This window comes from Talpa europaea, assembly GCF_964194135.1.
Source record: "Talpa europaea genome assembly, chromosome: 13".
NCBI classification, from domain to species: Eukaryota; Metazoa; Chordata; class Mammalia; order Eulipotyphla; family Talpidae; genus Talpa; species Talpa europaea.
In genome coordinates this window covers 25,065,119-25,080,324 of record NC_140080.1, presented here as the reverse complement: position 1 = coordinate 25,080,324, position 15,206 = coordinate 25,065,119, and the positions used below count along the sequence as shown (strand labels likewise).

Genomic DNA, 15,206 nt, shown 5'->3' with positions numbered 1-15,206 from the left:
GAAAAGAAAAAAAAATGTACTCAATAAATCCACTTTTAGGGAAATGAAAATCATTTATGAATGAAATTGTAAGAAGTAGCAAAATAAAAATATGCACACACTTATTCCTCATTACCTAGATAGTAGTCATGTTTAGGTGATATATCGGGGGAGAGTTCCGGCATCTTTAAAATTAAAGCTGATCATTACAAGTGATTGAAGTATACAACAATGAAAGTTTTACAATGTGGCATATAAAATTTGGTTATATATAACAGACCTCAGTTTTTCTGAAGAAATACTGTGTTTTGGTATGTATAATAAATCACTTCTGCTATAATTCTTTTGTATCTGAAGTCTTTTGTCACTATTCTAATGACTCATTATTTTACTTTTAAAAACCTTAGATTTTCTTTCTTTTTTTTAAAGATTGATTGATTGATTTATACAAGCACTGGGTACAGTCAGAAGCGTGGGAGGGGAGAGAATTCACCAGAGTGGGGAATAGAACAGGCAGACTGACGAAATACAATGCTGAGGGGAGCAACGGGCGCGGCTGGAGAGGTCTGTTGTGCCGTGTGGGACCCGCGCTGGCAGCTGGGGATGGAACCGACGCTGCAGATGCTGTGGGCAGCTTCACAGCCCAGAGCTCAACCACTGCACCACCAGGGGAGGCCCTTAGATTTTCTAACCCTTAGATTAGAAAATGTTTGGGATATACTTTGAAGAAATAATAAGCAGAATAAATGCAATTTTAGTTAAATTCAAGGATTCCAAGTAATTGTTAGATAAAGGGATTAAATGGTTTTTGAGTACATGGATTTGGTACATTTGTCCTAGGATTGCTTAACTTTTGCGTTAACTAATCTTAATTCTACTTGAACAGATATCTTAGAAATGTTACTTTATTTTATTTTTTTTTTGGCTGGAAAAAGAATTTTTGTATTTCCAAACGTCTATTTGATTAACTCTCATACCTAGAAAAGTTTGATAATAAAGCTCCTTGTGTTTCGGGAACATTATTTTGTATGATTAAATTCTTCTCCTTGAAATACACACAGATTAAAACTAAAGGTGATAAACATAAATTAATATAATGACAGTCAAGTAGCATTGCTGTTAAAACTCACTAATCACCACAGAAGTACAGTGTAATTCGTGGATATTTGTTGTGGACATGCAGCCTATATCTCCTTAAAATATATACCCTATTTCTTGATAATGGGTTAAACTGAGTAACGGAATTGAGTATATGAAAGCATTTCATAACATAAAAACTATTTAAATTAATGTTACTAGTATTTATTAGTATTTAATATTATGTTCTTAAAGAGAAAAAATAGTACCTCTTGTTCATTGGTGTAGATCCATGTGCCCATTTTTCTTGAAAGCCATTTTTATTACTTTGTGTCCAAATGCTAGCTTGTATCGAGAACCACAAGGAAGGATTCCACAGTGTATACTACAACTTCACCACAGACATAACCTTAATTAAGTTCTGCCACGGGTCTGGTCAGAGCCCATAGTACGGTTACATCCTTGAATCCTTTCTTTACATGATGGCTTTGGTGGTGTAGCAGTAGTATTTGCAGGCCCGGGGTATGAGAACAGCTTCAGGAATCAAAATAGCTTTTAGAATTTTTTATCCACCTGATCTTTCTAACAAAATTACAGTTACATAGGCCCCATTCAGTCAGAACTGAACTAACTAATATAGGTCTATATCTGACCTTTAAGGCGATGAGTAAAATAGAAGCAGCCGCAAGCATTTCTGTGTTTCTCACACTCAACCTTTTGGTCTGCTTACCCAGTCTGGGTGATGTTATTGTATTGACATTAATCTTCTCATTGCAGGGCTGAAGGTGGCATGGCCTGTAAGCTGCAGGTTTTTCTGAAGAAAAACATTCATTTCCATGTCTCCCTGTGATCTTATGCATGCATTGGATAACACGGGACTGCATTCCTTTGCCGCAGGTAATTGAGCACTGGAAGAGAAATGACGTTTGTTAGAAGTTTTTTGCTGTTTACTTTTTCTAGGCTGTGAGCCACCTTCTCCCTGTATATCCTAAGATTAATATGAGCCACAACATCGAGAGTTGATTGTAAAACATGGGTCAGAAAGACTAATACTCATTATTTGGGCACAATGCTATTCAGAACCTCTAGTTAACCGAAGGAAGGCAGACCATTAGGCAATTGAGAGACAAAGAAGGTTAAAGAAAGTTAGAAAGTAACACTTGAAAGAAAAAGCAGTGAATGACATCAGTAATGCACTTGGGCAGGAAATATTTAAAGTTCTAATATCTACTTTGCAACAAATGACCAATTCATTATTCTTTATAGTCATTGATGCTCAAGTATTAGCTTATGTCAGCATGTAGCTGGATCCTTGCTGCCGTCTTTCAGTCTACTTAAGTACACTCCGTTTGCTCTGGCTGTAACATTTTCATCAATAATACCAAAATAGCTTATCAATCTGATGGGTAATTGACATACCAGCCATTGCTTGGCAGATTAGATGACACTCAAGATTACTAATGAAGTCATTTGGGGTTTTCTCATAAAACAGCCTTTTCATGGATTCACTGTGTATCAACTAAATTTAATTTCATTTTTAAGAAATTTTATAAAGAAAAACATATTTGATGCACAATGGTCTTTTCTAGAGAAGTGACTTGGGTCCATTTATCTTTCTAGTTTTAATATGTGACACAAATAAGCAGATGTTAACTTGACTATGAAAATACGATTTTATGGTATCAAAATTCAACGTGAAAGGTTATATGCTTATGATTTTGAAAATGATTTATTTACTGGTTAGTATTTTATACAGTAAAGAATTAGTCATATTTTGCAAAATCTAAAGAACTTAGAACTAGGGAAAATTATCTTGATATATTCTACTTGAAAACTGGTAAATACCCTTTCAATTGCCAACTTTTACATATGCAGTAAGATTTTTAATTCATATTTTACAAAATCATTGTTAGGATTGCATTCACTTTGCTGTCAGTTCCTTCTTTACAGTCACCAGTAGTCCTAGGTCTACACATTTTCATTTGCACAGGAAGCATCCCTCACAAACCCTCATCTCAAGCCCAGTTTTCTTTATATTTAGTTCCGAGTTTTCCAGTCAACCTCACTCATTTATAGCTAATGTGTTTTTTTTCAAAATTGCTTTATGTTATAATCTTTTAGACAGAAATATTCATAATTGATTTCTTCATTGCCGACAAGGTACAGTCCAGTATCTCAAAATCTCGGGTGGACTTTTCTACCTCTTCAACCTTATTTCCCAACCCTCCACTCTAGGAATCATTTACTTTATTGTAGATTAATCATAATATGAAAGCATTATGATTATTTTATTTATAAAACATTTTGATAAAAATTTATGACAAATGTGTGAAAAATGAACAGATATTTGAAATGGAACAAACAAAAATCCCAAGATAACTAGTTTTTACTTTATTATGGAAAACAAGTTATTTTCTCAAATCGGTTAAGAGCGCACAGTTCTTTAGTTTGCAGTAGAACAGTTTCATACTCAAGCCTTTCAAATTCTTTTATGTTGATGCATGACCTATTTTAGCACAACAGGTAAGACTGAATGTTATAAAATAAGAGCTTCTTAATGAAAAATAAAAGGGCCACACTAAAAACTAAAAAAAAAAAATACAGACATTAAAACAAAATTCAAAAATAACTCTGTCCTTAAAATGCAGAGACATGGGCACTAATCTTGTCTCTAGCAATTAATTTACCTGGGACTTATTTTTCCCTTTGTTAATAGCCAAGGCATTATAAAAGATCACAGCTGTACTCTAAGGTGTATATTACTATGAAGCTAAAAATTCCAAAATGACTTTTTTATTAAGTTATTGCAGTCTGACAGTTTTTAAGTAGTGAAACTACAGAAAGCAAAAGCTAATTAGATAAATTTCATTATCTAATTTTTTACTATGCCCTCCAGTGATGGTATGAAAGAAGTTCTGTGAAGTCTGAAAATTACAGTTAGCTTGAATGTCTAAGGATAGTCAGTCATGTATTGGCTTTTCAAATATTACTGATCATCCATTAGGTTTAGTATCCTGTGCAGGAAATAAAAACAACAGAAATGATAGAAGTGCCAGTTCCAGAAATTAATAAACTTCATTAATAATAACGCTGACAGGGGCCTCCCTGGTAGTGTAGGCAGTTGAGCACTGCACTGTGAAGCTGTCAGCAGACTCTGCAGTGCAGGTTCAATCCCAGCCAACCGGGGAGAAATCTACATGGTGCAGCAGACCTCTCCTGTCTCGCCCACTGCTCTCCTCAGCAGTGTATTTCATCAGTCTTCCTGTTCTGCTCCCCGTTGTGTCTCTGGTGAATCCTCTCACCCTCCTGCACATCTGGCCTGTACCCTGGTTCTTGTATAAATAAATAAATCTTTTAAAATATATATATATATAAAATAATAATGCTGGCATAAACTAGATGGAGTCACAAATGTGTTGCTAAACACTATGGAAGCTGGTCGATTTCACTTTTAGCCAATTGTTAATTATTTGAAATAATCAGTTGCACTGTAGAACCACTGTTGGCTACTTTAGGATCAAAAGAAAGCAGCAAAACTAGTCTTGAAAACTTTTACTCTGTACAATACTAACAGTAGTTAGCTCTTATTTAGTGTTTCTCATATGTAGTATGATACATATTTATGTTAGTATCTCACCTGAAGCCCACAGGTGCCACCTATTGTCCCTTCTACAAAGATCAGAAAACAGAGGTCAAACAAGTGAAACATTTTGGTCAGATTTTTACAGGTAAGAAGTGTAGTCTCAGGATTTTTAAATAGTGCAGTAATGGAGTTTTCACCCTCATGTTCTGAATCGGTTTGCAAACCTATGTATTACTTGATGTTTCACGCATGCTAATACTCCTTTTTATTAATCAGAAATTTTTGTGTTCCCTCATCAGCCAAATTAACTCATAATCCTTGCATTTTATGATTAAGGTAAATCTTAATAAATTAGATGGGCTTATTGTTTTAACTCAGGTTATGTGGTATGAGATAAACTCTTTCACCCTAAGAATAATTCACACATGAGATTTATCATTAGAGTGATCTTATAACATCCAAATTGGAGCACTTTTGAAAATAGTTGCTAATAATAAACCCATGCTACAGGGAGGCAGGGGACAGTTCTGGGTGAACTGGAACATAGAGCTACCCTATCCACTGAGCAATGTATTAGTGATAAACAACAATGGCCACATGATTAATATATTCTAGGCTTTTTTTTTAAGATTTATTTATTTCTATACAAGAACTGGGGTACAGGCCAGATGCGGGGGAGGTTGAGAGGATTCACCAGAGACAGAGAGGGGAACAGAACAGCAGACTGACGAAATACACTGCTGAGGGGAGCAGCGGGCACGACAGGAGAGGTCTGCTAGCCATGTGGGACCCTCGCCAGTCGGCTGGGATAGAAGCGGCGCTGCAGAGGCTGCGGACAGCTTCACAGCACTGCACTCAACCGCCTGCGCCACCAGGAGAGGCCCTATATTCTAGGCTGTATCTAAGGAGTTTTTATACCAAATACCTTGGCTAATCTTCCTCATAACCGTAAAACTTCATACCGAATAACTTTTTATACCGAATGTCTGGGCTAATCTTCCTCATAACCCTAATAACTTTACAAATGGAAAGCATGAGACTTACAGAAATTATTTCATTCACTTTTCAAGAAATATTTACTATTAAGCCTGCAACATGTCAAACACTGCTCTGGATACTGGCATGTGATTGACAAAGTAGACAGAAATATGTACCTCCAATGAGTAGTTGATATTCTAGTGGAGGGAAGCGAGAAAACAAGGAAGCAAGATTTATCGTACCGTAGCCAATGTTTGGACAAAAATTAACCTGGGAAGAAGGACTGGGAAAATTTGGGGTGAGAGTTTTGCAGTTCAAATGGGGATAAGGGAAGGATCCATGGGGAAGGTAACAAAGACTTGCTCCATAAGGAGAGAGAAACCTCAAAAAGTTTTTGGATTACACATACAATGCTGTTTCCGCTGTTTCTACACAGTATCAGTTTCAAGGGTGTCTCTACTCCTTCCCTCCCAGTCTTTCTGCCCTTCCCTCCATTATATTTAAATCCTGTTCTTCACATACATACCAAGTAAATTTGAAATATCGTTGAAACAAGTCAGCACTACGGGCTTTGACTAAAGGCCCGTAGGCTGAAATGCCAACAGCAATTTGCTAGCAACTGGTACAGAAACACAGGGTGCTCTGGATAACTTGCCACTGATATTTCTCTAACAAAGAAAAAGCCCCCATTAGAGTGTTTATTAAGGAGAGACTTGTATTGTCTGACAAATTTTCTGTTTCCCAAACAGTTTAATATTGCCCTGAAGGAACTTTGAAACAGGCACTTCATGAATCAATTCCATGACCAAGAAGCCTTTCATTCGGAACAGGAAACAGGATCTTAATGTCTCAGGTTTACTAGAGTAAAAAGGAAGCGGTGATCTTTAGGGCAAACTTAAATAGCTTAGAAAATTTTCTCATGACTTTAGAATTAAACAGCTATTTTGACGGCATTAACAAGGCACAAGGAAAGCGATGTTTGTTACTTTCTCTACCACCAAAAAAAAAAAAAAACAAAAAACCCAGTTTCTGAAAGTGTTATTTGCTTTATTGACTTACTGAGAGACATCATTTTAATCTCCCTGCAAAAATTTACATTTTGGGTACACATAAATACCTTTAGATGCTGTCGCCTTAGATTTCACTTACAATTACTAAATCCTTTCTTGCCCTAGAACATTAGTGATAATGTCTAAGCCTTTATTAAGTTGTGGCTACACTGTAGCTTGCATATCAAACACTAGCCATAATAAGAGAAACTCTTTAAATAATTTAAACAGTGGTACTACTAAAATATTTGAGAAATCGTTCAGTAAATGAGAACCATGTAAATATCAGCAATTCAACAATAAGGCCCTAACCTCTTTTAAAATGAAATATACATTATAGTTTAGGAGCTAAAACTTTCAAGTTTATTTCCTTTCTGTTGGTCTTATGCTAAGAGGTGACGGACTTTATTTTACCTAAAAATTTTTCATCAAAATAAACTGAAAGTAAAGTATAAGTATTGTCCAAGTTGGGGGTAGTGTATGGTGAGAGATGTTAGTGTGAACTCTAGTAAAATTACATTTACTAAGAGAGCAGCTGTGGATGGGCAGGTGGCCAGTCCTGGTATATTTTGCTAAGATGCCATAATTCAGGAACTTTATGGATTGGCCTAAATGCAAACAAATAGGGAGAAATAGAAAAACAAGTAGGGGAAAACACACTGAAAAAACCTAAACAATTCTTATTGTTGCATTATTGTAGAAACAAAGGAATGAAATGAACTCTAAATGTCTATGAAGTCCATCTCAAGATATGGATAAGCCAAGGCGTAGAAACTTCTTCCACTGAAGGAGATGGGAGTAGTGAGGTAGTACCCCAAAAGGAAAATATAGGAAGAAACTGACCATGAAAATTTCACATCTCACTTATCTTTATGTATGGCATTAATAGACAGTACTGCTAAGATCTTAGTTTACTACTTTGAAAAACATATGAATAACTTACAGAAGGTGTTCAAGGTAAGGCATTTATCTTGAGACGTTTTACCGATTTCACTATGTTCAAGAGCAATGAGTGCGTGCTGTTAAATAATGGTGTCTTGATGTAATTATTCATGTTTTTCAAGTCCAACCTGATGCTTTTAAGGAACTGAGGATAAGGAGGTATTTACTGTTATGATCTAAATAAGTTTTCAGCAAATCACATGCTACATAAAAAATACTTGCTAAAATTTCATTATTTTATATTGAAATATTCCCTTTATGATTTATTTTAATGTTAAGAATCTGCATCTTTTAAAAATAATCTATGCGTAGTGTTCCCCAAAGTTTCTATGCTGAGTAAGTATTGACTAAATTTTAATTAAAGATGGCAGACTTGCCCTGTAGTATATTGACATGAGCGAACTGTTTAATTAAAAAAAAAATAACCATATAGGTACCAATAAATACTGAGCTTCATTATTTATAAAGTGTCAAAATGAGGGAGGAGAACAGACAATCATGATTTTAAGGGATTCTCAAGGCTAGTCTGTAGTACCACTTGGATTTGTTCTTCCAAAGTATAACATTGTCACTGAGAATCATAATTTGTGTAGAAATTGCCATTCACTGCTCATGGTATCACCTGTTAATACCATGTCTCTGTTAAATTCACCAAAGAACATTGTTGTCTTATGTGAGGAGTAACCTGTGTACTTCTGGACAACTTAATTACAACTAAGGATATTTTATAAGTGGGATACTCACCAATATGTCTTAACTACTCTCCTATTTAGAGAAGATACACATTATTTCCACTGACCTCTGGTTCTTGTATTTCTCTGGCTCATGGGTATTGGAATTCAGTAGAACTATTCTGGTTACTAATTTTGATGTCTTACACTCTTGATGTCAGGGAAGGAGTCAGTGTTGATGCTGGTTTTCTTTATTTAACTTGCATGAACAGCTATGCCTGTGATGTGACATTGGGTTTTAACAATTCCTTTGTGAAAATTAAATTTTGTAACGCTTCTTGAAATAGCTCCCAAATTGGCAACTCGAGATTACACTTCAATCATATTTTGAAAATACCATTAAAATAATGACTTCCATACTGAGTTTTAGGTATTGGGATTCCATGGTAAAATGCCAACTTTAAAATTACTGATCAAAGATTAGCTTTTATCTCTTTGGGGGGATTTAAGAATAGTCACAGCAATAGTGCTTGGTGCTAGTTAGGTACTTGTTAGTCTGAATATTTTAATTTCAGGGATTTTAGGGAACCAATTGAGACATTATTGTTTATTTAACCTAGGTCTACAAATTTACTTAATTAACTATTTTTTCAGTGAGTTAATGGAACTGTTATTCTGTGCAGTAGTTCAAAAAAGCACTGTAAAGTATGAGTATTTTAGAGTTTTGTTGGATAACAAACATAACTACATTAACACTGATCTACTTTTAAATTCCCTAAAAAAATGTATTTAAGGATTAAAAATAATAATTTTCACACTTGGCCAGCAAAGAGATTACGCGAGATTCCTTCCTTATTGACTGTGCCAAAGATATCTATTTTGGAGCGAATATGTATTCTCCAGGCCAACAGCTAAGGAAGGCTCTGTAATGCTTTCCTCATTTCCAGCTGGCCTCTGTTAAGAAATAGGAATTCCTAAATTAAGAGAAAATTGTCACTGGCAAATGTCTTTTTTTTTTTTTTTAAGTCTATGTAAGTCTTACAGAACCTGATTTCATCTGTAGTGGACAGTGCCTATCTTTAACAAGGTTAGCTCTATTGATTTGGATAATTTGTCTTCGGGAATAAATGAATTATTCCAAAGTACTTTAACAAAAGTGAAGTAGCATTCACAGTGGAGAGTGGACCTCATAAGGAAACTAAGTGATGACTTCTACTGGAAATTATTAGCACAGCATTCCTATTCATTTATGTATATGTTTGGCAGTTACATCTTTCAAATTTTTAATAAAGCGAGTGTGAAACAAGCAAACTTAACAAATCTTAAAAAGATTTGTTTTTTAAGATTCGTGTTTTGGTCAGTGTTTGAGGGTCTTTTAAAATAGTTTGCCTGTCTTAGTTTAACACATAGTATTTGAAATTGTATTTATTCCTAGAGGTCAGACATTTGAGGATTTTTTGTGCATATGAATGAATTCATCATTTGGTTGTATAGTTAAAAAGATTTCATCTCCTTACTGAATATGCTTGTATGTGATTATAGCAAATCTAGGAAATGTGTGTGGCAAAATCAGGAAGATTGCTTGTGACTAATCAACAGAGAACTGAATATGTCTTGTTACTGTGAAAATAACCATAAAACTACTTTCTACATCAAAGTACACACTGAGCACCAAAATGATGAAAGATTTAAAAAGGTGCTTTGCATTAAGAAGCAATTAATAAGCACTATAATCCTGACAGTGCTCAGCCCATGAATCACAGGGTGTTGCAGGAGTGAAAAGAGACTATCAAGGTATAACTGTCATTCCAAAGAAATGTCATCCACCTACCAGAGGGAACTCTTTGGAATGACAGTGATTGAATATTCTTTTCAAATAAAATACAATCTAGTCCAACAATTTTATGTTGAAAATGGATCAGACCCTTCTGTTATATTAGAGAAATGTGAGCTTTTTGTTTGTTTTAATAAAATTTTGATGTAAAATAGTATAGAGAGTATTATACAGCTACTTTTAACTTATTCCAACTTGAATTAAACTAAATATTTACCAGTTCACAGTGAAAAATCTTAAGTATGCTTTGCTTCTAACCACTGCTTTCCTTCTAGGTTAGATAACTGCTGTCTCACCAAGCGGTGAGCATTCCAGCCAACTAGAAATTGAGTTGTTCACTATGCACATGTTGAACTATGTTTCATTATGTATTTCATTGAAAGGTTTTTTTTTTTAAGATTTATTTATTTATTTATTTATACAAGCACTGGGTACAGTCAGAAGCACAGGAGGGTGAGAGAATTCACCAGAGCGGGGAGCAGAGCAGGCAGAAGGACCGAAGTACACTGCTGAGGGGAGCAGCGGGCGGCAGGAGAGGTCTGTGCGCCATGTGGGACCCTCACCCGGCGGCCAGGGATCTAACCGGCGCTGCAGAGGCTGCGGGCAGCTTCACAACCCAGAGCTCAACCACTGCGCCACAGGGGAGGCCCTCATGAGAGTTGTTTTAATAAATAATTAATTTGGACTCTTATCAAAGGGCTATTCTTGATTTCACTATCCACATGATTTTAATCCTTTGTCAATGTGGGGTAGGTGTCCGGTTGATAGATTTGTGTATACTGTACTCTCTCTGCATCCCTAGAATAAATCCCATTTGATCAGCATATTGCTGTATTCACTTTGCTGACAATTTGCTGAGGATTTCTACATCCATGTTCATTAGCTATATTAGCATGTTATTTGCTGTGAGTTTCCTATTCAGTATCTTACTGAGGTAATGTTGGCTTCATAAAATGAGTTAGGCAGTTTCCTCCTGTTCCGTTTTCTGGAGGACTTTGAGAGAAGTATCATGTTGGCTAGAACACACCAGGTCATCTGGACCTGGACTTCAATCTCGTTAGCAGTCTTTTCAGGCTTTCTAATTTTTAATGATTCAATCTTGAACAGGTACAGGATTCTAAGAATTTATCCACTTTCCCCTCCAAAGATATCAGATGTTTTAAAATACCTGTTCATAGTAGTCTCTTATGATACTTTGTATTTCTGTAGCATTTTTTCCCCCTTAATGGGTCATTTGTACACCCGAGTCTATTTCTGAAATTCTTCTGCCAGTTTAATTCTATTTAAAATGCCACCATTTTAAAGTGTCTCATTTCATGATGTGTCTTTAAATATTTTCAGTATATTGGGTAAAGAACTCTTTGTTCCTAGATTTCCTTTCTAAGATTTTTTTCACCTGTCTGCCTTTGAATGACCTTCCAGTACCTTATTTAGCATTGCTAACATGGTTTTAATGTCTTTATTAGATCCTCTATTTCTGTATCTTTTATATTTGTCCCCAAATTTCTGTTAATCTCATTTTGCTTTTCATTCCTGTGTTCAGAAGTTCTTTGGATCTTGGGCATGAGTTATGTGTTGTCTTGTTCGTATATGCGTGTGTGGTTGGGTACTAGGGTGTAGTTGTTTAGTTTTGTTTCTTAGTTTACCCTGGTGAGAGGGCGCAGGGAGTGAGTCTGAGGCTTAAACATATCTCAGTTTGAAGAGTTGTGGGTAGAGTCCAGTTTCCTCTTTTTGTTTTGTGTCTGCTCTGGATCTGTGTTTCTGGTGTCTGGATTTGCATAAAACCTCTTCTAGTTAATGTCCTTTTCTGCTGGTAGCATCTAAGCTTCATTTGCCTGTGCAGGTTCTACCCTTTTCCACTTTTGTTGTCAAAAGTAACCCCCCCTTTTTTTTGTGGGACCCTCCCTGGTGGCCAGGGATTGAACTGGCGCTGCAGAGGCTGCGGGCAGCCTCGCAACCCAGCGCTCAACTGCTGCGCCACCAGGGGAGGCCCAAAAGTAACCCCTTTTTATATTGAGGTCATTAGCAAATTGAAGTGTAACTATAGTTATTTTAAATGCCCCCCTCCTTATAACCTGTATGCCATGATTGGGTGTTTAACACCTTATTATGAAATAGAATTGAAATGATCTGATTCTGTTTACCATATTACTTATCATTTTTGTGCACTTTTGCCTTTTCTTTCCAGATAAAATAACTGTTTGGAATATTTCTTGTGAGATGAGTCTAGTGTGAGCTCCCTCAGATTTTGTCAGGGAAAGCCATCATAAATGAAAAATCTTTAAGTTACTTTTTTTGTCCCCTTAGGCTGCCTTTACCATTGACTTTGGACATTTTTAATATAACATGTCTCAGAGAAGGCTTGTTTCCATTGAGATAAATAGGTGTTCTGATAGCTTGGTGCATTGTGTATATCATGTTCATTCCCCATGTTTATGAATTTCTAAGCTATTATTTCTTTAAATGGGGTCTCAGTTGCTTTTCCCTCTCTTCTACTTCTGCAGTATCCATTTTCATTATACATGACTAAAAGCAGCATTTCTCCTAGTTTCTTCATTTAAAAAATATTTTCTTTATTCTACCTGAATCATTTAAGATTCCAGTCTTTGATCTAATTCTTTCTTCCATACAGTCTGTTCTACCTCCAGTGCTTTCTATATCACTTTACTGAGTCCTTCAACTCCAGAATTTGTTTGGCTTTTTTAAAAAAAGGCTTTTAATCTCTTTGGTAAAGTATTCAATCTATTCATTCATTCCTGAGTTCAGAGAACCTTGTTTTCCTATAGCTCACGGAGTTTCTAGACACCTATCCAGCTATTTTGAATTCTCTTAACAGATCGTAATCATCAGTGACTTTTGATTTTTGAAATATTGTTTTGATTAATAATTTAGAAGTAGCAAATGCCTTTCTTATTTCAGTACAGCTTTGTTTATATTTGATCCTAATAATTCAGCTGGTTGGTAACTAGAGGACTTTTTTGTTCTATAGCACCACCTACTAGAAAACATTCTTTATATCTCTTAACTGAATCCTGTCTAGCTTTGAGAATTGGCAGCTTGCACCCCCACACCCCCCCCTTGCTTTCTCTGCTGGGGGTGTGGGTGAGGTGTTATCACTACTTATGTTTTTAAGGCCTCTGCCATTGTCACTGCAGTTTGGGTAACATCACCCAGTTCATTGAAGTGGTGGACACTGTGGTAGGTAGAGGGGTCTTGGGAACAGCCAGAGTAACAGACCTTGTATCTGGGGCATTCAACTCCCCTGTGGGCATCACTGCAGCCAGTGAACCTGAATCATGTACATTACTTTCACTGTTGCTTGATTTCTAATGGTCAGAGTTGTGTACTGCCCCGCCCCGCCCCCCTAATCCAGGGTGAGCCAGCATCAGGGTCACTACTGCTGTCACTACTAATAAGTTTGCTGGAAATGCTGGCGGTGCTATAACAGGGAACTAGAGTTACGGGTGCTGCCTTTATTGTGTAGTTTTCTGCCTTCTGTGTATATTTCAATTCACTATTGAAATGTTTGGTACTCATGAGATTATAAGCGGTTTTCTTCCAAATATTAAAACTGTGGATATAATTAAAATTCTGTGCACTTTCCCAAAGTATATTACACCAAATACTAGCTAAATGCTCTGCAAAAGTGACCTTTGGTTAAAGGAAAGGGGAAAAAAAATAGCATCATCACTTTCGCGATTTACTACGAAGGATCTGAAAGGACCTGAGAGGTCCTACAGAAAGAATATTTGCTTTGTTTACTTCTGCATTTCTCGTACATGCAGACCACATCCCAAGGAAAGTTTCCCATGGGATATAATTTGGAAAGCAAGTTTCAATTAATTTCATAAATATGAACGTAGTCTTATAAAAATGACATTCAAGTAGTTGTTCAATATCAATTTTACTAATATATCTACTTGCACATATATTTTTTCTATTATAGCAGTTCTTATTTTATGCAGTCCTTTTATTCTATAGTTTTAGCTGATACTCAATATTTTCTGTTGCTATTGCTGCTGATTCTTTCTTTAAATTTGAATGGGAACCCCTTGTTAAAAGTGGTTGAGCTTTCCCTTGCTGACCTGTAACAACCCATTAAGTCTAATTATGTTAAAAAACAGCAAGCTATTCCTGCCGCCCGCTGCTCCCCTCAGCAGTGTACTTCGGTCCTTCTGCCTGTTCTGCTCCCTGCTCTGGCTCTGGTGAATTCTGTCACCCTCCCGCGCTTCTGACTGTACCCAGTGCTTGTTTGAATAAATAAGCACATCTTTAAAAAAAATAATAAAACAGCAAGCTATGTCACTTGAATTCTTGGACTTCCTGAAAGGTGATTTTGAGTGGATATATGACTGCATTAGGTTAACCTAAACATAGGAATTCATAGACCAAAGGTCCTTAAGCCTGGCATTATAGCAGTAAGAAATCTCTTTGGGCTTTGAGTCAAAAATACCAGGCTGCAGGGATGAATGATTAAAAATGTTTTACTTAGTCATTAATTTAGGATGTTCTTGACCGCACTGATAAAAGATTTAAGTTTCCTTCAATGATTCACTGAAAAGACATCCTTATTATTCATCATTTCATACCACTTGTGATAAGTCACAATTATCACTGTAAATGTAATTTGATGTGACTGACTTGTGTGTGGAAAATAGAGGCAGATCAGTAGGCCAAGGGCATTATGAGATTTTGAGCAGCCTAATACATTAACTTATTTAGAACTTCAGATGCACATACTCAGTCTGAGAATCCAGTATCACAAAAATAAGAGCTAAAAAAGGTTTCATTCATGGTGCTCACCAAGTCATCTATATTAACTGCTCTGTATAAAGGTAAATTTAAAAATTATAAGGTAATAACATTTTCTGCTAGTCTTTCTAGACTAGTTTTAAATCTGTAAGAATTTTTCATAAAATTGTTGTTTCCTTAATTTTGTTTTTTAAAGATTTATTTTATGCATACAAGAACTGAGGTATAGGCCACAAGTGTGGGGGGTAAGAGGATTCACCAGAGACTGAACAGGCAGATTGACTGAAATACACTGCACAGGGGAGTTTTATTTTGAATTGAAGCCACAACGTTTTCACAGG

The 15,206-nt window shown here is 36.0% G+C and overlaps 1 protein-coding gene across 1 annotated transcript in view; it reads right to left on the bottom strand.

The window, feature by feature from the left end:
* Positions 1-15,206, bottom strand: part of ADAMTS19 (ADAM metallopeptidase with thrombospondin type 1 motif 19) — a gene marked incomplete at its 3' end in the record, with an annotated part of 230,285 nt that overhangs the window by 891 nt on the left and 214,188 nt on the right. The window contains exon 22 of the mRNA XM_084252833.1: positions 1,787-1,964. Within this exon, the coding sequence (XP_084108959.1) occupies positions 1,787-1,964 (178 nt within the window). The remainder of the gene's footprint in view (positions 1-1,786; positions 1,965-15,206) is intronic.